At 48.5% G+C, this 22,650-nt stretch overlaps 2 protein-coding genes across 7 annotated transcripts; both read left to right on the top strand.

Annotated features, from left to right (window-relative positions):
* Positions 1-807: 807 nt before the first annotated feature.
* Positions 808-5,581, top strand: VPS25 (vacuolar protein sorting 25 homolog). The gene is made up of 6 exons (XM_044676743.1): positions 808-864; positions 1,096-1,241; positions 2,282-2,335; positions 2,973-3,061; positions 3,926-4,001; positions 4,956-5,581. Exons 1-6 carry the CDS (start codon positions 812-814, stop codon positions 5,066-5,068), a joined length of 531 nt encoding a protein of 176 aa, XP_044532678.1. The 5' UTR covers positions 808-811; the 3' UTR covers positions 5,069-5,581.
* A 1,165-nt stretch (positions 5,582-6,746) lies between these two features.
* On the top strand, positions 6,747-22,589 carry WNK4 (WNK lysine deficient protein kinase 4). Of its 6 annotated transcripts, none has more exons than XM_044676742.1 (19): positions 6,747-7,497; positions 9,340-9,512; positions 9,761-9,981; positions 10,370-10,527; positions 10,852-10,940; positions 11,085-11,301; positions 11,735-11,999; positions 12,265-12,386; positions 12,673-12,731; positions 12,848-12,965; positions 13,197-13,313; positions 19,157-19,294; positions 19,455-19,506; positions 19,664-20,385; positions 20,465-20,522; positions 20,624-21,032; positions 21,147-21,346; positions 21,495-21,592; positions 21,708-22,589. In XM_044676742.1, the coding sequence occupies exons 1-19, from the start codon at positions 6,883-6,885 to the stop codon at positions 21,708-21,710; spliced, it is 3,834 nt and encodes a 1,277-aa protein (XP_044532677.1). In that variant the 5' UTR covers positions 6,747-6,882; the 3' UTR covers positions 21,711-22,589. The 6 variants fall into 6 exon arrangements, with proteins under 6 accessions (XP_044532677.1, XP_044532674.1, XP_044532673.1 ...); XM_044676739.1 differs by having other exon boundaries at positions 19,452-19,506; XM_044676738.1 differs by having other exon boundaries at positions 21,147-21,592.
* Positions 22,590-22,650: the final 61 nt, after the last annotated feature.

The raw sequence follows: 22,650 nt of genomic DNA, 5'->3' as shown, positions 1-22,650 counted from the left end.
AAGGCCAAGGACACCCTGGAGAATACTCAAGCTGTGGGGGTAGGGCAGCAGGAACAGTCAGCAAAGGGGCAATTTGGGAAAGAGAATCTGAAGGAGCCAGGGATGGTGAAGAAGCCAAGTCAGGCTTCCCAAGTCATGGGGCCTAATAAGGTGAAAAGGAAAACAGATTGGAAAGTCCTTCTTGTCCCCACAGACAGGCTAGCAGACTCAAGAACACCTGATTGGCAGTGGGGGAGCCTGAGTTTCACCATGCTTCTGGGCCGACTTGCTGGAGCTCCTAAGCCAAGTCACTTCATCCTTGATGCCTTCTCTCTTTTGATTATCTCTGATTACCGCATAAAGCTTAACTGAATATAGATGTTTGTTTGTTGTCTCCCCCATTAGAGGATGGGCTCTTTGGGAGCCGTGGCTGGGCTTTTTGTTTGTTTTGCCTTTCTTGGTAATTCAGGCCACGGCATACAGCAGGTCCTTCATCAAGGCTAGTTAACTGACTTTAATCTAACTGGATCTCAGTTTCCTCATCTGCCAAATGGGCTACAAGGCCTCTGGGGTCCCTCTCAGCTCTAGGCCTCAGGGGCCTGGTCCTGGGACACGTGAATCTGCCTCTCGGATAAACACAATTAGGTCCCAAACAGTTACTACGACCACACCGACCCCTACAAACCCCCTACTCCCTCCCCGACTGGTTCGGCTCCAACCTGCGCGTGAGGAACTCAAAGTGCCCGGAACCTTTTGACTAAAGTCGACCCCGGAAGTGCTGCGTCGGATCCGGGAAGTGCATTCACAACGATTCCGGTTTCCCTGGGTGACGATGGCGACTAGTTTCGAGTGGCCGTGGCAATACCGCTTCCCTCCCTTCTTCACGTGAGCCTCGAACCCGTTTAGGGGCACCCCCTACCCACCCTTTTGAGGGACTTCCTCTTCCCACCTCCCCCTAGAGGTCATTCTCCATCCCCTCCCCTCACCAGCCGAGGACCGCCCATGCCATCCCCTCCCTCGAGCTCTCTTTCCTCTGCCCCTTTCGCCATCCGATGTGCCCCTCCTAGCCCTAATGCCTCCCCATCCCCTTCGGACCCCCGCGTCTCCCCTCTCCAGGTTACAGCCGAACGTAGACACCCGGCAGAAGCAGCTGGCGGCCTGGTGTTCTCTGGTTCTGTCCTTCTGCCGCTTGCACCGACAGTCCAGCATGACGGTGATGGAGGCACAAGAAAGTCCGCTTTTCAACAACAACAAGCTGCAGAGTATCCTCCCTGATGGAGCCCCGCCCCACCCCTTTCCTGGCCCAGCATGCACATTGACCCGCACCCCCCACCCCCAGTCCCCTAGGGATGGGACCAAAGTGCAGATTTAGGCTCAGATGTCAAGACAAACTTCCTAGCCAGGAGGGGTTGGTGAGTTTCGGATCCGTGATACGTAGATGATCCCTTCTCCGGGGTGTCGTAGAAGGGACTCGAGGTTGGGCTGAGATGCAGCCCCTGAGATTCCTTCCTGCTCCAGAGGTTCTCAGAGTCTATGGCCTGCCCAGGAGGGGTATGCAGTTCAGTACTGATTCACCCAGCTCTTTTCTGCCCTCCTCCTTGTTTTGGGTTGTTAGTAGAGTGGCTGGCCCATTAATAAAGGACAAACAGTTTCAAGGCCAAGTTGACCCTCAGCAAGAAAAGGAGATGTGGGTATTAATATGTTTTGGCCCAATAAATGTACCCCAGTTGCTGGCTTCTCTGCTAAGCAGTCTAGTCCATCCTAGCCCAGAGAGTCTAGGGGATCCTTTCTATTTCCTCTCTTCTCTCCCCTCCCATTAACAGGTTCATCCTTAGAGCATCTAGGAAAAACAGAATAGCATAGACAGAGGACAAGAAGTTATGTTATCCCTGTAGCTGTTCTTCCTGTGACAAAAGCCTTTAGTCATCAAATACTTTAACTCCTACAATGTGCTAGTACTGTGCTAGATGCTGGAGAAAGGCAGAAAATCACCCCTACCTTTGGGGAGCTTACATTCCATTGCTGAAGTATATGTACATATATATATATATATATATGTACGTATACAAACATGCACACCCATATAACTATATACATGCACACAGGTACATAAATATACAAAGTAAATATAAGCCCTTCTTTGCCTACCCTAATTCCCAGGAATATCAATCCAGATCTCATTTGAATATTCTAAATATTATGTATGGTATCTCAACATGGAACTATCTTTATTCTCTTGGGGTTTTGATTTATAACTTGTTTTACCTCCCATGTCTCAGTAATTCCTTTAACCCTGAGTCAGGGAAACTCCCTATGGAATCTATCCAGATTGTGTTGGAGGAACTGAGGAAGAAAGGTGGGTCCCAGTCCTCATTCTTTTTACTGTTTCTTCCATGATGGTTTTACCTTTGAATAGACCCCAGTGTGTCTTCCTGCCTCCCCATTGTCTTTGTCCCTTTTTTTACCTCTCCTCAACTTCCCTTCCAATGGCAGCAGAGTTCAGGGTGATTAGCACAGTAGTAGCTGTGCTTCCTTGATTCATAACCATCTAGATGCCTCTAAAAATGGGGTTTTGGTGGGCAGTGAGCTAGGCCTAGAAATGAGAGGTCCTGGGTTCAAATTTGGCCTTAGATACTTCGTAGTTGTGTGACCCTGGGCAAGTCACTTAACTCCCATTGCTCTTAACATCCCATACTGCTCTTCTGCCTTGGAACCAATACACAATATTGATTGTAAGACAGAAGGGTTTTAAAAAGAAATAAAAGCATGGTTTTCTTACCCATCCCCTTTATACCTGATGTATATGGGAAGAAAGAAACTATAGCATGAATCAGAAGGCAGGAAACATTCCTTGGTGAAAGCAGCAGTGGATTTGAGATGGGTTCTGGGTATGGGAAGGGTTTAATCTCTCAGTGTCCTGAAAATGGAACTTCCTCCACTCTCTTCCACCTCATTAACTCCTATCAATTTTCCAATGCATGATTGCTTTCCAGGGAACCTGGAATGGTTGGATAAGAACAAGTCCAGCTTCTTGATCATGTGGCGGAGGCCAGAAGAATGGGGGAAACTCATCTACCAGTGGGTGAGACACCTCAGCATCTGACAGAACAGCACCTTTCCATAAGGGTAGAAAGAAATTGGGTTCAACATTGTGTGCACAAGTAGTCCACTGTGCAGATCTCCATACCTAGTATGTTGGAGATGGGTTAAAGAAGACTATATCTGTGGCAAGCCTCAGTTTCTCCAGACAAATAAAGCTTCCCTCTTTCCCTCCTTACTAGCAGCAGCCAAGGAGCTGAGTAAAGCCATATTTTCAGAGTTGTACAGTGGGAGTATACCACAGGCTGCTTGATTGACCGGAGGTTCTGACCACAGGAGATAAATGAGGAAAGGGCAAAAAAATAACTTGAGGCCTCCCCCTCATACATGTATTCATAGGGTCTGCCTCAAAGTCACAGAATGCCAGCCACAGGAGATAAATGAGGAAAGGGCAAAAAAATAATTTGAGGCCTCCCCCTCACACACATAGGGTCTACCTCAAAGTCACAGAATGCCAGCAAATTTCTTTAAACCATTGTGGAGTCAGAACAGGCTCTCCTGAAACTTCTAGCCACAAACCCCAACCCCTCCAAAAAGGGATGCAGCATTTAGTAGCAATACAACTTGTACAACAACATCCAGACCCCACCCTCTTTCCTGAATAGGTAGCTAGCCAGGACAAGAGGTCCCTCATTAGACGCATGAGAAATTGTGGTTTGAATGCTGTACATGTATGTAAATATAGCTTCCCTTAGGGAATGTGGCTACTCAGCCACTCTTCCTCAGAGGCTAAAATCAGCTCTGGTACCTGATTCCTGGATTAGAAGGGTGGGGTCAATGAGTCAGGGAGGTGACAACCCCAAGGAACTCTTGGACTCCACTTAGCCTTCATTTTCTATGTCCACAGGTTTCAAAGAGTGGCCAGAACAACTCTGTATTTACCTTTTATGAACTAACCAATGGAGATGATACCGAGGATGAGGGTAATATATTTGGCATTGCACCTCCTCCCCCATTTGAATACTATATTTCCCATTTCCTGTTTTGTTATCCATCTCATATTCTTGACCTCTGGGCTGCAAATACTGTGAAAAAGCTGTGTGAATGTGGATATTCTTGTGTGTGGTTGGAGGGGCAGAGGATACTACTGACTCCTCATCCCCTTCTAACTCGAGCATCAGCTGAGATTAATTGGGGGAAGGAGCAGACCTAACTCAAGTGTTTTGACTTCTTGTCAAGAATTGGGATTCGTTTTATTTCTGGATCACATCATTTACTCTCTTTTCACCTAGATCTTCAGAATTATCTTTCATTTCCTAGAACTAGCTTCTAGATCAATAGCAGAATTGACAGCTCTTGACTATAGCCTCCTCTGCTGCAGGACCTTCCTTGCCTTTGGCCTTCACCTCCTGGCTACCATCCTGCATAGTGGCCAGCCATACCCACCAGCCCAGGTTGGGGAAAGCTCAAGATTTTGTCAGAAACCAAGCTGGGCTCCCCTTTGGTAAAAAGGGGATGTACATGTCATGACCTGTGCTTCCTTGCTTTTGGCACTTTACATCTCCAGTCTTCTTGCCTATCTCTTCCCAATCCATCCTCAGTGGCCAGGAAAGTCTGGACAGTATCCCAGACCAGTATAGCTTCAGGATATATCCTGCCTTCTAGCTTAAGTGCCAAACAATTGGGGGTTTGCCCTTCGCCCCTCCTCTGCCAGCCATTGTAATGCTAGGTGGAGTCTTATTTCCAGTCCACCAGGGATCTTAAGTTCAGCAGCTCACACTAGTCATAAACTAACAATGGTTTGACCCACTTCTACCTTTTAGAACTTCAGATTGTGTGTGTGTGTGTGTGTGTGTGTGTGTGTGTGTGTGTGTGTGTGTGTGTGTGTGGTGTCCCCTGTATAGAGGGGCTCCCTCACAACTCTGCTTTCCCCACAGAATTCCATGGGCTGGATGAAGCCACACTTCTTCGAGCTCTGCAGGCCCTACAGCTGGAACACAAGGCTGAGATTATCACTGTCAGCGATGGCCGAGGGGTCAAATTCTTTTAATGGAGTACCTTCCCTTCCCCCTTCCTCAGTTCTCCAAAGGAGACAGACTCTGTCCCCACAGATTGGAGGGTAGACCCAATGTAACTTAAAAGAACTTTACAGCTTCCCTCCCCAGTTGTGGGCTGGGAGAACCATAGGAGAATTTGGAAAAGAGAATTCTTCTGTTACCCCACTGTTCTGCTCCATGAGTGGGTTGAGGTAATAGCCCCAGAGAGAAAAGATGTGCCTAATTTCTCTTCACTCTTTCTACTTCATTCCAGACTTCAATGATCCAGGGTCAGTAAACCCATAAAATATATAGTCACACATATCTATAGTAGGCAGCATCTACTGACTTCTCCCTTCAAGTTTAGTCTGGATTCTCTAAAAGTGGGGTAGGGGTTACATGGAGGGCCTGGCTGCAGGCAGCACACAGGGCATCATAGGAATAGGAGATTAGAGAGGGAGAACTGGCAGCTAAGTGCCAGGTATGGCTCTGATCTATGTTATTAAAGCTGGAGTGTTCAGCTCTCAGTGCCTTTGTCTAGGTGTCGAATATTATGTGTGTGAAACAGGTCCTGGAACAGGATGGTGAGAGTGTGTGTGTGAGGGTAAATCTTAACAGAGATTCCCTGTGGTCTTTAAAATGTCCACAGGGAATTTGTTGGGTTGATTTTCTCCAAACTAATTCTAGTTCCTTCCACTATAGTTTAGCCGTTAATGGTTCCTTGGTGAGCACTGAAAGACCTTCCAACTTAGAACACTGACTTTTGATTCAAGATACAGCAGGAACAGCCAGTCCCCTCTTTCCTCTACAGGTCCTAGGCACTGGGTGGGGCTCTCTTTAGTAGGCGGAAACCAAAGGGTTAAGGCGGATTTGGACTTTGCTTTATTGGAGAGGTGGTCAAACAGGCAAACGCAGATGGCTGCAGGACAGCTAACCGGTCCAGATTGTGGTCCTTTTGGGGGTGGGGGGGCGAGGGGAGGTTTGCGTACATAGAGACTGAGGTCTCTGAATGTTGGAATGGGTGATGGAGAGAGGCGGGTCCTGACAGGATAGCTCCTCCTCAGCAGGAGCAAACAGTTGAGTGACCGCGGGAGGCGGGGGCGTGGAAAAGAAACCCTGGCGTTCACTGTAGTGTAGTCCTGGTGCCCTCTGCCTCTGCTTTCGCCGCTGGAACTACTCAAGCCAGTTAGTGGCCGGGAGCGGGGTGGGGGGGCTGCCTTATCGAGGGTGAGCAGGCGGGTGGCAGCCTCACCCCGACCCTGGAACCTAGAGCTACTCACATTTCCTCCTCCTCCTCTAGGCGCTCAGTTCTACCGCTCTGCTCTCTGTAATTCTGGGAAGAACCTCTATTCAGAACAAGAATTGACTTCTGGGGGAAGCGCTTGGAGAGAGGTTGTCAGCTGTGAGGGGGAGAGCGAATATCTGTGGGAGATGAGACGGAGCGGGTCTTAGGGGGTGGAGTCTGAAACGAGGCAGGTTTAGCAGCATCAATAACCAAACCCTTCCTGGCTAGCGCTGAGGGAATGTGAGAACACAGAAACCCCGAAGGGGCGGCCAGGGGTGGGCGGGAGGGGTGGGGTGGAGAATAGGCGGAGGTTAGGGAGGGAGCCCCCCAACTGAGGGGCCTGTGGGCAGGACCAAAGTGGAAGAGGCGGAGCTCTGGAGCAGGAGAGCTGGGGGCCAGGGCTGGAGCCCTATTGCAGGAGCTCGAGCCCTAACCGGAGAGAGGCTCTGAGCTAGCGCAATTCTCTAGACCCAGACCCCAAAGCGCAGAGTCCGGATCCCCCTGCCTCCTGGTCTCCGGTGCCATCAGACCCTTTCTTTCCTCATGCTGGCTCCCCCTGCTCCGGATCCCCCTGTTCCTATGTCTCAGACCGAGGCGGACCTGGCGCTGAGGTCTCCGCCGCCTCCCTCTCCTGCCGGGGCTCCTCGCCTCGGCCCGGCACCCCGGCGGATGCGTCGCTTCTCCGGAAAAGGGGAGCTCCGACCACGTTCCACGCGTTTCAGCCGCCGCAGTTCAGTGGACCTGGGGCTCCTGAGTACTTGGTCTGAGCCCGCCCCGCCCCTCCCTGATCCCCCGGGCCCTCCGGATTTAAGCAGCCCGGGTTCCCCCAAGTCCTTACAGCCTAGCTCCGGGGAGCAGGCGGAGGGCGCACCGAGCGGGGGTCTTGCAGGGAAGCCAGGAGATCTAGAGCGTCCGGAACTCTCAGGGTCGGGGGGAGGCCTGGGTTTCGGGGAGATGCTGCAGAGCCCCGGTGGGGTGGCGCCGGAGAGGCTACGAGAACAGGAGGAGAAGGAAGATACAGAGACGCAGGCTGTGGCCACGTCCCCGGACGGCCGCTATCTTAAGTTCGACATCGAGATCGGACGTGGCTCCTTTAAGACTGTCTATAGGGGTTTGGACACGGATACTACGGTGGAGGTCGCCTGGTGTGAACTGCAGGTGAGAGTTGGGGGTGGGGGGCACTTGAACTGTGGCAGAGGTCTAGAGGAAGGTAGCAAATCCCTTCCAATCCAGGAACCCCTCCTGTGGAATCTTCATGGCTAAGAGAGATCCTGGATTGAGGGAACGCAGTAAGGATCTCAAGTTTGTCTCCCTTGCCTCTATCTTACCCACAGGTCCCAAATGAACTGCGTTGAGGGTTACAGTTGGTCCGATCACTTTAACTAGACCAGAGATCCCACAGAAAAAAAAACTGATGGGAAGCGTGCAATGGGGTCTGCTTGGCCCTTAGGATTTCCTTGATTTTCACCTAAGCCTTAGGTCAAGAGGAAGGATCAGAGGAGAGCTTGGTCACGGATCCCCGTTGCTGGCCAGAGCTGGCCAGACACAGAGGGTTGGGATTGACCCCGGGGTTAATTGTTTAGTCTCCCTCTCACTTCAACCTCAGAGATCTAAAGGGAGACCAGCCTTGGATCCTTTCTCCTCAAGCTCTCTCCCTAGAGGTCACTGGAGGTCATGGATGCAGAGAGAGAAGCCCAAGTCTCTGAGGCAGGGTCTTCTCAGCGCAGGGGATTTAGATGGACCTCAGCAGGACTCATATTCGGATTTGGGGAGTAGTGCAAGAAGACAAGGACTATATGGGAACTCCTAGAACCCGTTACTCTAGCCTGCTTCTCTGGCAGCATTGACTCAGAGAAGTACCCTCCCCCTAAAAAACAAACAAACAAACAAAAACCTTGGAACCTTCTTCGAGAAAGCGAGAACAGGGACCCTATGTCCTGAGTTGGGCGTCGCAACACACCTGATTTCTCAATTCCCTCTTGACTCCACCGTCGGCCCCAACCCTCGAAGTATGGGTCTGAGCTATAGAGTGTGAGTGCTGGAAAGGGAGTGTGAAATCGCTCTCGTCCTCCTCTTCCCCCTGCCCTACTTCGGATTTCACTATGACTTGAAGAATAGAATCTGCTGTAGTTCCCAGCTCTGGGTCCTGAGAGAGGCTATTTAGCCCCCGATCTTTCAATGAGACTGTGGGGAGGAGCAGAGGCGGAGTAGGCACCTTGAGGGAAGGGTCCCTCCCCTCCGGTCCTGGCACCAGGCTGGTCCCTCACTCCTGCCAACGCCGCGCCCTGGGACCAGGGCCAGGAGGAGAGAGGCGGCCAAAATGAGGGGGGTGGAGATGAAGGAGGAGAGACGTGGGGCTGGGGCGAATGGTGGAGGGTAGGTCTCGGAGAGAGGCAGGGGCTCAGGCTCCAGGAAGCCTCGTCCAGGATCTTCGCACTCCTCTCTACAGTCCTACTTTGACTCTAGTCTACCTAGTTACTCTCGTACTTCTACCTTTCCTCTTCAGCGCCCCCTCTCTCTCCCTTTCCACTTTTCCTCCAACGTGCTTCCCCTCCGGTTCCCCTTCGGGCCCAGGTCGCCCCCTCCCACTCCCAGCACCGGAGCTGGGCACAAAGACAGCATTGAACTGTAGGCCCCTGGACCGTACCACATAAAGACGCTTGTGTTCGTCTGTGGGGGTCCATGTACCGCGTCGGGTGCGTCCTAGGAGCCAGAGCGGGAGAGGGCGGACCGGGTGGGGCCGAGACCCGGGAGCCTATTGGACAAGAGCCCCACCCGCCCCCAGCCCAGCCCCCTCCCCACCCCCAGGACCCAGACCTCCCGGAGTCTTCAGCCCTGCCCCTCAAGAATCACCCGCTACAGCGCCCCCAGCCCATTCCCTTCCTCTTAGACTCTCTCGGCTTCCCCCCTCCCTCTTATCCCGAAGAAGACCCCGCAGTTTGTTGCAATGCTTATTTGGGTATTCTCGAAGTCTGAGGGACCCTGCTCCCCCTCCCTCAGACTCGGAAACTGTCCCGGGCGGAGAGGCAGCGTTTCTCCGAGGAAGTGGAGATGTTGAAAGGGCTGCAGCACCCGAATATCGTCCGCTTCTACGACTCATGGAAATCTGTACTGAAGGGCCAGGTCTGCATCGTGCTAGTCACTGAACTTATGACTTCGGGCACTCTCAAGACGTGAGTTCTGGTACCTCGGGCCATCAAGACTCAGGGAAGAGGGCGGAGGTGAAAGCGCAGGGAAAATGATGGGAGTGGGGAGCGCTAATCGAGGATGAAGTGGGGTTATGCACAGGGGCGCTCCGTGGAAGCCATGAAGGACCCCAGAAAGAGGTCCACCAAAAAGGACTCCAGTCTTGTACCCTCAGGTGACCGCTAACTAGATAGATTCTCCTAGAGCTAAGCTCACATCCTCCTTTCTCCTTCAGATACCTGAGGCGATTCCGGGAAATGAAGCCTCGGGTTCTTCAGCGCTGGAGCCGACAGATCCTGCGTGGGCTGCACTTTTTGCACTCGCGGGACCCTCCTATCTTGCACCGGGACCTCAAGTGCGATAATGTCTTTATTACCGGTCCCACTGGCTCCGTCAAAATCGGGGACCTTGGCCTGGCCACACTGAAGCGCACCTCATTTGCCAAAAGCGTCATCGGTGCGCTACTCCACTGCCCTCTCTACCTTGACTCTTCCTCACCTCGCTCCCATATCTCCTTCCCCACTTGACTCACTGTAGAGTTAGAGAGGTACTGGAGCGGCCCCAGAATACCCCAACCCCGCCCTTTGAGATCTGAGGAGTTAAAAGGCTATAGCAACTCCTCGGCAGTGTGGCCAAATGCCGAAAGAATTTAAACCCCAAATGTGACTAGAAGAGAGTGCATTGGCCAACCCGGCCCCAATACAGATGTGGGGTTTGACCTGCTCTCTCATCACTCCCAAAATACTCTCACCTTAGCGGGTTCTTGTCCTAGTTGAAACTCCTCTATTAGGGGATCATGGAGAGAACAGGAGCCACCAGTTGATCCCCATTTTGCCCCACCTAGGGACCCCGGAATTCATGGCACCTGAGATGTACGAGGAGAAATACGATGAGGCAGTGGATGTGTATGCATTTGGCATGTGCATGTTGGAGATGGCCACTTCGGAGTACCCCTATTCTGAGTGTCAGAATGCTGCGCAAATTTACCGAAAGGTCACTTCGGTGAGGAAGTGGAAGGGAAGGATACCCGAACAATTGATTCTAGTTCTTCCCAGGCTCCTTTGCTGCCTCCTTTTTAATACATATTACTGGATATGCACACACACACATATACACACATACATACATATATTTATATGTATATATATTTATATGTGTATATATATATATATATATATATATATATATTTCCCCCCTGAGAAGACAAGGGCTCTAACCTTTATTTCCATCGTCATCCATTCTGCAATTTGTGAGAAAAAATTAGGTGGTGGAGGATGGAGAGAGGCAAACGCTTTCTTGCTCCCTTCTCTTCTTTCTTCTGCCCAGGGCACCAAACCTAATAGCTTTCACAAAGTGAAGATACCGGAGCTGAAGGAGATAATTGAAGGCTGTATACGTACTGATAAGAATGAAAGGTGGGGGTTGTGAATGGAATTACGTAAGATTTGGGGGTGGGGAGGAGGGAAATGAAGGAAGGCGATTGAGACAATGAGGGCTAAGGGGAGGAGAAAGGAGAACAGCATATGGGCCTCAGCTAATCTTGCCTGCTCCACTCCTAGGTTCACCATCCAGGACCTCCTGGCCCATGCCTTTTTTCGAGAGGAGCGAGGAGTGCATGTGGAACTGGCAGAAGAGGACGATGGGGAGAAGCAGGGCCTGAAGTTGTGGTTGCGAATGGAGGATGCCAGGAGGGTTGGCCGTCCTCGGGACAACCAGGCCATTGAGTTTCTATTCCAATTGGGAAGGGATGCGGCTGAAGAGGTGGCACAGGAAATGGTGAGAGGGTTGGATATTAAGGACGAGGGAGGAGATGTGTTTTGCTAGAGAAGGAGGGGCAAGGTGAGGAAAGAAAGCAAGAGAGCAAGATCCAAGTGTAGGTGATGTGAAAGAGGAGAAGGGAAGAGGGAATGTTGGGTCCAGCCAGTATAGGAAAGGAAGTTTGGGGTGTTGAGGTACATGAGGCTAATTTGGGAAAAATCTACGTTAAAGGGGAATCTAAGTATATCCTATGGGCCGAATAAGATCCCTTCTTAACATGCTCAGTTAGTAGGGAAATTGAAGTTGAAAGTCTTGGAGATCTCATCCATTTCTAATCCTGGATCTAGTGATTTGGAGGAATGATGACTGGGGGGAGGGGAGCATGTCCTATTTTACATGTGTGTAAGCATGTCTCTGTCTCTGTACTCATTGTCATTTTCCTTCCCATCAGGTGGCTCTGGGACTAGTCTGTGAAGCTGATTACCAACCAGTGGCTAGAGCTGTCAGAGAAAGGGTTGCTGCCATCCAGCGCAAAAGGGAGAAACTTCGGAGAGCGAGGGAGACAGAGCAGATTCCACCACCCCCAGGACCACCTCCAGTCATTGCCCCCACAGCTCCTGGGCCTGAAACTCCCTTCCTTCCTGAACCTGAGGAACCCGAGGCAGATCAGCACCAGCCATTCCTTTTCCGACATGCCAGCTATTCTTCTACCACCTGTAGGTCATCCCTGACTTCTGGCACTGGGTAGCCCCAACCTGGGATTCTGGATCTTTGGGGATACCCCATAACACCTCTTTAGAACAGTCACCCCACCTGGATGGGAAAGACTCTTCCTACTTCTAGCCCTATAGCTAGCTGTCTCTAGGAAGGAAGAAATGGAACTGGGTTTAAGGCCCTTTACCACTCAGGCATACTCCTTTTCTGTCCAGCGCCCTTCTCTTAGCCCTTTCTAATTCCCCCTCTCTTTGTCCTCTCTGACAGCGGACTGTGAGACTGATGGTTACCTCAGCTCCTCTGGCTTCATTGAAAATTCAGACCCAGTGCTCCAGCCTCCTGGAAGGGAACCATCCAGCCCTGCTGATCCCCAGATCTCCTTGCCCTCGGTGAGAGGCTAAATTGGGGAAAGGAGATCCTTTGGTTTAAGCTCTAACTCATCTTCTTCTGACTTACAAACCCATGAGCCTGGATGTTCCCTCCTTCAGACCCCATGATCCCTGGCTATATTTCCTTGGAAATTCACCATCCTTGACTTCAGCTGCTCCTGACCCATTTTCCTAGGAGGTCAGGATCCTTACTGTGACCCTCCAAAATCCAGAATCACAGAATGTCAGAATGGGAAGGGGCCGTCCAATTTCTTTTGACCCCATGTTTTTTCATCTTCTTTTCCAGGCCTTTGCCTTGTCCATTCCTCGATCTGGTCCAGCTAGTGACTTCTCTCCTGGGGACAGGTATGTTCTGAGCTAGGATGGATAGAGTGGGTATTGGGATGTGGTTGGAGGAGGGATTTGGAATAGTGTGCCCACAACCTCCCTCTTCTTTCTTCTACCTCCTCCCTCTTCTTCAGTTACACTTCAGATGCAGCATCAGGGCTCAGTGACGTGGGAGAAGGGCCAGGAAGAATGAGGAGACCCCCTGGGAGAAGTCCTAAGCGCAGACCTCGATCCCGCTTACGTGTTACCAGTGTGAGAAAGGGGTGATGGGGCAATTGGACTCTGGGAATACCATAAGAAAGACCAGGAGGGAACCATGAGGGACGGTGGGAAGGGGCTGGGAACACAGATTATAGATGGAAATGAGGACCTATTCTGTGATCTGGTTTTGATGTCTAACCTGTCCTCTTCTCTAAAGTTTAGTCACTATCACTTAGGGGTTAGGGCAATGACCTCCATCCCACACGAATTCTGTACCCAAAGGTGTCGGACCAGAATGATCGAGTTGTTGAATGTCAGTTGCAAACACACAACAGCAAGATGGTGACCTTCCGATTCGACTTGGATGGAGACAGCCCTGAGGAGATCGCAGCTGCCATGGTTAGGAGAAAGGGAAAGAGGTTTTCATGACTGGACCCAGAATGGGTTTCTCTATATTGATGGTCCCCAGACCTATTCTAGGCATGGTGGGGAAGACCAAGAAAGAAGAAGGCAATGGTTCCTGGCCCCAAAGGCCATTTGGGAGAAAATTATTTAAATCCATAAAACAAGGGAAGAATATAAGGGAAAATCTAGTCAAGTGTTCATTAGAATGTTCTAGAGTCAATGAATAAGTCAATAAACATTATTAATCACCTACTATGTATCAGGCACTGTGCTAAGTGCTAGGAGTCAAAGAACCGAGTTTAAGTCTTACCTCTGATACCGTATTACCTGTGTGACTTTGGACAAGTCACTTGATCTCCCTAGACCTCAGTTTTCTTATCTCTAAAATCTAAAATCAAGCAACTGGGTTAGATGGCTTCTGATTTGCCTTCCAACTCCAGGTCTTTGATAAGCTCATTCAGAACCAATCTAATCAATGATGATTTTTATAGCTAAGGGTTAGCCTTCCATTTAATTCAACCAGAATTTATTAAATGCTTTCTGTGTGAAGAGCACACAGCTAGGCAGCTAGATGATGCAATGGATAGAGTGCTGGATTTGGAGTTAGGAAGAGTCATTTTCCTGAGTTCAAATCTGATCTCAGACACTCATTTAGCTATATGACTTGGGCAAGTCACTTAACCCTGTTTTCCTCAATTTCCTCCTCTATAAAAGGAACTGGAGATGGAAATGGCAAACCACTCTAGTATCTTTGCCAAGAAAACCCCAAATGGAGTCATAAAGAACTGAACAAACAAAAATGACTGAACAAAAAAAGTGTACCGAGCACTAGGCTAAGAACTGGAAGTGATAAAAAGTTGCTTTTATTCCTCTTGCAACTGGCATGGTTCTCTTTCTATATTAGCTGCCTAATGAGTGTTGAATTGCTGAACTGATTTTATTGATATGATACATACTGAGAAAATTATATGCCTAATAAGTGCATTAGAGAAGTAAACAAGGTTGGGGGCAGCAAGGTGACTGCCTAGAGATAGGAGATCCTGGGTTCAAATGTGGCCTCAGACAAATCCTAGCTATGTGGTCCAAGGCATGTCACTTAATCCCAATTGCCTAGCTTTTCTGCCTTGGAACCAGATACTTAGTATTGATTCTAAGACAGAAGGGAAGGATTTGGGGGAAAAAATACATTTTTACAAGGTCGGAGAAGTAGAAATTTTTTATTGTGGGTATCCAAGAGAAGGCTTGGTTCAAAATCTACGTTAATTAAAAGGAAGGAGGAATGAGATTCCAAGTAGGGGAAATAGCATTAATAAAGGTAGATATGAAGGATGATAAAAAGACCGGCTTAACTGGTGATATTGGCCAACAGTGGAAGAAAAATGTTAGGACCAGTTGTTTTAGGAGCTTCAATGCCAGGCTCAGGAGTTTGGACTTGATCAACTTGAGTTGATCAGTCAAAATCAATTTCCCTTGAATATCTTTACAGCATTCAGCAGTTTGTCGAATTAGATGCTATGGGAAGCACAAAAGAAATATGGGCCACAATCTCAGTCCCAGAGATCATACATTCTAAATGGGGAAGTGAGACTAATACATGTGGGGAGAAGAGAATTAGCATTTATGTAGTTCCTACTCTGTGCCAGGCAATATTATCTCATTTGATCATTATAACAGCCCTCTTGGAGTAAATGCTGTTATTATCCCCATTTGATAGAAGAGGAAGCTGAGGCAAACATAGCTTAAGTGACTTGCCTAACGTAGCCGGTGTCTAAAACCAGGTTTGTATTCAGGTCTCCCTGAATCTAGGCCCAGCCCTCTATCTAATTAGACAGCAATTTTGCGTCATTTTGTATAGACTCTGGTGTGGTAGTTCAGAGAAAGAAGAAGAAAAAGATAGAAAAGATTTCACAGAGAAGGGCAAGGATTAGGCTCAAAATATCTTGCTGGATTTGTTTAGAACAGTGGTTCCCAAACTTATTTGGCCTACTGCCCCCTTTCCAGAAAAAATATTACTTAGCCCCCTGGAAATTAATTTTTTTAAATTTCAATAGCAATTAATAGGAAAGATAAATACACTTATAGCCATCACCGCTTCCCTGGATCACTGTAGCACCCACCAGGGGGCGGTGGAGCCCACTTTGGGAATCACTGGTTTAGGTGAAGGAGTATGGGAGTCAAGGAGAGGGTAATCCAGCTAAGAGAACCCTAGATCAAAATCAAGCTTGGGGTGTGTTCGTGTGTTGTGAACAGGGAGAAATTAGGACTAGAGGGAAGGGTTCCTGTTGGAATTTTGGGGAAATGTCATATAGGCAGATCAGGGCCAAGTTATGGCAAGTCTTAAAAGCCAGGCAGAAAGGTTTGAGGTCTATGTACAATGTGATCAGCAATGGGGAACTACTGCAGATTCTTGAATAGCAAAATAGCATGATGGGCATAATATTTTAGGGAATTTTGTCTGTTAGTTGTGTAATAAATTAGCAAAAAAGACCAGTGGCAGAGAGATCGGCTAAGAGGCTGTTGCAATATCCAGGCATGACATGAAGAGAGTTGAACTCCAAAGAAATTTCAGAAAGAACTGGAGGGACTCATTGCCGGTTGAGTCAAGTGACAATTTGGATATTATTTTGTGTATCTGGTGATAGAGGGAAAGATAGACAGAGGTAAATGGATGGGTTGAAGGATAGATGGGCAGACACAGATATACCTACATACACACATGTGTATTGGGTGTGCATAGGTATATGTTGAATATTGACTATACAAAAAAGGAAAAATCAAGGACTAGTCTAGAATTTATAACCTAGAATAAGAGAACTGCCATTAAAGGAATGGAAATGGTTCTCCAGGCTGAAGATTGCCTAGTGGAAAGAGGATAGGGATTGGAACTACGATTTCACCCATATACGGAACTCTTGAATGAGGAAATTGACTCTGCCAATGCAGGTCAGCACCTTCTCTGAAACAGAAAGTCTTAGAGAGTTGCTTAGGACATTAGAGGTTAAGTGACTTGTCCAGGGACACAAAGTAAGTGTCAGAGGCAGGGATCTGAACCTTAGTTCTTCTTGACTCCAAAGCACACTCTATTATGTCATGTCGTCTAGTGGAAAGACTACTGAATTTGGAGCTTAGTACAGTGCCTAGCACATAGTAAGCACTTAATAAATGGTCTATCTATCAATCTACCTACTTATCTATTCATCTACCCATGTAACTATCAATCTATTTATCTATCATCCATCTATCATTCCATCAATCCATCTATCCATCCATTTATCTATCTACCCACCCACCTATCCATTAATCCATCCGTTTATTTACCTATCTTTCTATCTGTCTATCTCTCTAGAGAATATATGGTTTTGAATCCAGGCTGTGTTCCTTACTGTCTCTGTGACCTCAGACAAGTCACTTCAGATCTTTGGACCTCCGTTTCCTTGACCACAAAATGAATCGGTTGGGTTAAACTCCTAAGTTTCCTTCCAGTTCTCTGATGAACTCATTCAATTAAGAATGCATTACATTTGAGATAATAGTATTTCTGGGGATGGGAATTTAGTGGAAGACATCAGAGGAGAAGTGATAATTGAAGCCTTGCAGATAAATAAGAATAAAGGGAGAGGAACAGAAGACCAAGCACTGAGTCTTAGAAGACACCAATAATCTGGGAATGGGAAAAGGAATCATTGAAGGAAACAGACAAGGAGTGGCTCACCAGGTCAGAGAACTAGAAGCAGCAAGTGCCATAGAACTCAAAGGAGAAAGTGTCAAGGAGGATTAGATGGTCTAGGTGTCAAATGTAGCAGAAGTCAAGTAGGATTGAGGACTGAAGTCACTGACAACCTCATAGTTTTGGCAGTGTTGTGGGCAGGGATGGAGTGGAAGCCATCTGAGGCAATTGGCAGTGAAAATAATCCCTGAAACACTCTCCCTTCCATCTACCCACCCCCTACTCCTTCTCTCTCAAAACCCTTTAATAGCCCCCGATTGCTTGCAGAATAAAGGACAACTCTCTTACCCTGACATTCAGGGCCCTCCATCATCTGGCCCCAATCTTTCTTTCCAGCCCTCTCACTTACTATTTCCTCCCCTCCATGTATCCTGTACTCCAGCCAGTCTGGACCAATTCCCCGAATTGGCCATGTGAATTCCCAACTGTACTCATGATGTCACCCCCAAGTTGAAAGCCCTCCTTTCTCCTTTCCACCTTTCCAGAGGAATGAATGGGTGAATTCATCTCTCTGGATGTGGCCCATCCTTCCAGACTGATTTAAAATCCCACTAACTCTGGCCTTGGCCCTGCCTCCTTCAGGGTCCTACAGCCCTCATTACCAGGACTATTCAGATGAACCTTTGAAGCACTTTCTGGCTTCTGTAACTAACTGTCTTTTCATGTGGGGGTGTCTTGTGCTCTTGAGTTTCTCTGTCCTCTCCTTCATCTAGCACAAGTATTTTATACAGAATAAGACTGGTTGAAAGGCAAGTAGTACTATACTTGGAAGGAATAACAGGGTGTGAAGCCAAGCTGCCTTGTAAGAGACTGCACGAAGGTGGTGTGGGGTAGTGGAAAGAATTTCAGATGCAAACTGTTACTCCTGCCTCATGTTTATTGACTAACTCTCTGTGGACCATTTTAATCATTAGTTAATCAATCACTCAATGAACCATTATTATTAAATCCCTACTATGTGCCAGGTACTGGGAATACAATGACCAAAAAAAAAAGATAATGGAGAACCACCACTGGAGTTTTAGTAGGAGATTAAGGTAGCCAGATATGTGCTTTAGGAATTATCTATCAGCTACTCATAGGATGGATAGGAAAGGGGAGAGATGTCAGGCAGAGACCAAAGAGGCTATTGCTAGGGCAGCTAAATGGTTCAGTGAAAGTGCCAGGCTTGGAGAGGGGAGATCCTGGGTTCAAATTTGACCTCAAACACTTCCCAGGCATGTGACCTTGGGCAAGTCACTTGACCCTAATTGTCCTTACTGCTCTTCTATCTTAGGACCAATACTTAGTATTGATTCTAAGACAGAAGATAAGGATTTTTAAAAAGAGAGACTATTGCAATAGTATAAGTAAGAGTGTGAATAGAGCATCTAATTTTCCTCATCTGTAACATGTAAATAATATCTTGTGTAGCCTACCTCAGACTGGTAAAGGAACTAATGAGATGAAGATGTAAAGGGTTTTGTAAACCTTTAAAAGCTATATCAATAGTAGCTAATAGTTATAATAGCTAATGATAATACTGCAACTATTTATAAGTATACTATATTTATTCTATAGCTATTAATTCTCAGATCATAGGGTCATACATTTTATAATGGGAAGGTCATCTAGTCCATCCCTATCAGAGACTGAGAGCCTTCTCTCTGCTCAGATTGTAACTGAGCAAATATTTGAATTTAGGTCCTTTGATTTCAGGTCCATGATTCTTTTCTACTTGTGTGACCCTGGACAAGTCACTTTACCCCCATTGCCTAGCCCTTACTACTCTCCTGCCTTAGGACCAATACTTAGTATTGATTCTAAGACAGAAAGTAAGGATTAAAAAAAAGATATTGAAGATCTAAGGGAAAGTGATATGAGAGAGTGAAGAGATATGTATGGGAGCAAAGTTGCTCAGGAACAGGAAATGGTATTTGAGCAGGGATTAGTTATGGAGAGCATGAGGTATAACATCCCACTTTTGCTAGGCATTCCTTAAGTCCACCCAGATGCTTATGATTGAAACCCGTCACTCTGAGATCTGGAGAAATGAGAGCATAGAGTATTTTTGTTGAGGGGAAGAAGGAAGAACTGATCCCTCACTCTAACCTGTGTCGAATTTCCCCAGGTATATAATGAGTTCATTCTACCATCTGAGCAGAATGGATTCCTGGGCCGGATTCGGGAAATTATTCAGCGAGTGGAGACCTTGCTAAGGAGAGAAGGAGGCCCTGTGGGGGCCTCTGGAGATGCTCCAGCACCCCAGGTCAGCTTTCTTGCCACATCCATAATCAACACCCTATCCCCCTTTCTTATCCCACCCGCTCTAAGATACTTTATCACCTCAGCCCCTTTACTCCTTGAGCCCCCCTATTTCAAGACTGGAGACCTTCCATTTTGTGACGTGAACTCCCTGTTTCCAGCAGGAGGAGCCCACGATACCGGCTCTCCCTGGCCCCCTCTCACTCCCAGTCAGTGGTATGTACTAAGTCTTCCCTTTGCCCTTGCTGATCCCCAGAAAAGGAAGGGGTGTCTCAAGGGATTGATTTGGGAAGATGATCTAACCAGAGTCTATGGTGGAAGGGAGGCCTGGGACTAGAAGCTGCAGTCTAAACACTCCCTTTCTCCCTTGCAGAGACCAACAGTACCTCCCTGGAGCAGAGAAACTGGACATCTTTTCCTTCCTCCCCTCTGTCTCCTGGACTCCCCTTGTCACCAGGGTACCCCTTGTCTCCTGGGAACCCCTTTTCTCCAGGTCCTTCCTTTCCCATTGCAAATCCTCATTTACCTATCACTTCCTCCCCATATCCCCTCGCTTCCTCCCAGTTTCCTTCCAGCCCCTCCCAGTTCCCCATCACAACTTCCCAGCACCCAAGTGTCCCTCCTTTCCCCCTCAATTCTCTACCCCCGGTTTCCCCTAGTTCCCAGTTCCCCATCACATCCTCCCAATTTCCCCCAAGCCCCTCTACCTATCCCTCTACTTCTCTTCCTACATTCTCCCCTAATTCCTCCCCATCCCCGATCACATCCCCCCAGTACCCCCCAAGTACTTCTTCGTTTCTGCCCAGTTCCCCACCTCCATTTCCACCTAGTTGTTCCCAGTTCACACTCAGTACTTCTTCCTTTCCTCCAAGTCCATCTCCTCCTCTTCCTCCACCCCCTTCAACACCCCTCCTTTCCCTGGCTGGTGCCTTCTCTCTGGCTGTGATGACTGTGGCGCAGTCCTTGCTAACACCCCAACCTGAGCTCCTTCCTCGACCTCCAAGTCCTCCTGCCCCTCTGCCAAGTCCCCCAGCATCCCTTGTGCCAGGTGGCTTGGAGAGTTCTCCGACATCCAAAGCTGAAGAGGAAAATGGGGTGAGTATGAAAGGGGGTACTGAGGGAGACTTGGAGCCCTTGATTGTAACTTGCCTTTTAACTATTTCAATCTTTTTAGGCCACCCTCAGTTCTCAGTCGCTCCTGGTTGAAACTAGGCTGTCACCCATCACAGAAGGTGTGCCATCTAATCTCTAATGACTTCACCCCAGCTTAGTCCCTCAGCAAATATCTAATCCCTGCTCTCTTTTCTTCTTTGGATCTACCCATCAACAACAGAAGGGAAGCCACAGCTTGTCGGGCGTTTCCAAGTGACTTCATCAAAAGAACCAGCTGAACCCCTTCTCCAAGAGCCACCAGCTCCACCTCCGGGCTCCCCAGAACCTTGTACCCCACTGCTGGCCCCTGAGAGTTCAGACACAGAGGACAGTGCTGGAGGAGGGCCAGAGACAGGGGAGGCTCTAGCTGAGAGCGATCGGGCAGCAGAGGGTCTGGGGCCAGGAGCTGAGGGGGAGGATGGGCAGGAGGAAAGGGAGTCCTGGATGGGCAGCAGCCCTCCTCCTCCAAGCCAGCCCAGCCCGGTGTGGTTGAACTACACATACAACAGCCTGTGTCTGAGCAGTGGGGACTCAGAGAGCAGCGGGGAGGATGAAGAGATATGGGCGGAGCTGCAGAATCTTCGACAGAAGTGAGGGGGAATGACAGATGGGGGAAACTTTGGGAGTGGGGCAAGGGGGAAAGGGAAGTCAGTGTGCACATGCTGGGTCCTCCTCTTATGATCAACTATCTTGCACTGTCATAGACACCTATCTGAGGTGGAGACACTGCAGATGATGCAGAAGAAAGAGATAGAGGACCTATACAGCAGGCTGGGGAAGCAACCCCCACCAGGCATAGTGGCTCCTGCCACCATGCTTTCTAGCCGGCAGCGTCGCATCTCCAAGGGCAGTTTTCCTGCCTCTCGACGAAACAGCTTGCAACGCCTGGAACCTCCACCTCCTGGTAAGGTACTCCAGCTCCTATTCCTTCAACAAGCCCCCTCTTCCCTGGTTTCTTTCAGGCCCCGAGTGCCCACCTTGGTTGGAGTGGCACGACCCCCTCCCCATCTTCTCTCCTGGTTCCTCTCACTCAGTATCCATCCTTTCCCCAGGCATTATGAGAAGGAACTCTTTAAGTGGCAGCAGCACTGGCTCTCAAGAACAGCGACCAAGCAAGGGGGTGACATTCGCTGGGGATTTTGGCAGGATGGTGAGGGGGAGCTAGGGACTGAGGGCAGAAGGGAGGAAGATACTGGGCAAAAACTTCTACCTGAGAATTCTTCCCATCTTCCAAGCCTGTTCATTCCCCTCTCTTCTTCCTTCAGTGAGCCCAGAACTGAAGCAGTGTGGAACCAGGGGAGAGCTGTTGCCTTCAGGACCTGCTCCTTGATCAATATAACTCAGCATGCTACACCAGGAGAAAGTAGTGGTTTGGTGCACTGAAAAAGACTTCAGTGCTTGACATCAGGAGTTACTTGGATCTGAATCCTCCCTCTGATACTCTGTGACCATGGGCAGGTCACTTTTAACTCTCTGTGCCTCAGTTTTCTCATCTGGATGCATAACAGGACATAAATGGTTGTCCCTACCTCACAGGGTTGTTGTGAGGACCCAAAGAAACGTCTGCACAGTGCTTTGCAAATCTTAAAAGTGCTATATAAACCTTTCATTGTCAGCTATCATGATTGTCATATTCCGGAGACAGGGGTGGGAAACAAGGAGACAGAATCTCTACCCTATGAAATGAGACAAAATTCGTAAAGCCTTTTTAAAACCTGAAAGCACACATCGAGGTGGCCCACTGGATAGAGAGCCAGGCCTACAGACAAGAAGGCCTAGGGTCAAATCCGGCCCCAGATACATCCTAGTTATGTGACCCTGGGCAAATCATTTTACCCAATTGCCCAGCTTTTACCTCTTCTGTCCTGTAATCAATCCATATAGGTTCTGAAAGAGGTGATTTTTGGTTTTTTTTTTTAAAGCACTATATAAATGCTAATTATTACTATCAAAGAGAAGCAGATGAAGAACTGTTCTTGTTCTTTGGTGTGGAGTGTGAGCCCTTGGGCTTCCTAGCACCAACCACTAAAACTCCACAAAAATTGCTTGGAGAACTCTCCCTTCTAATCTCCCCTCCCACCAAAGCTGAGGGCTGGGCACACTCATGTCAGACTTGTACAGAAGCCAATAAAAATATTGGAAATGAGTCTGTTGGTCTGTCAGCCCTGCAGGGGATAGGGGGTGGGTGGAGGGGCCCGGCCTCATCAG

This window comes from Gracilinanus agilis, chromosome 4, assembly GCF_016433145.1.
Source record: "Gracilinanus agilis isolate LMUSP501 chromosome 4, AgileGrace, whole genome shotgun sequence".
NCBI lineage: Eukaryota > Metazoa > Chordata > Mammalia > Didelphimorphia > Didelphidae > Gracilinanus > Gracilinanus agilis.
Note: the sequence above shows the minus strand (reverse complement) of the source record. Positions and strands in the feature narration are given on the sequence as shown.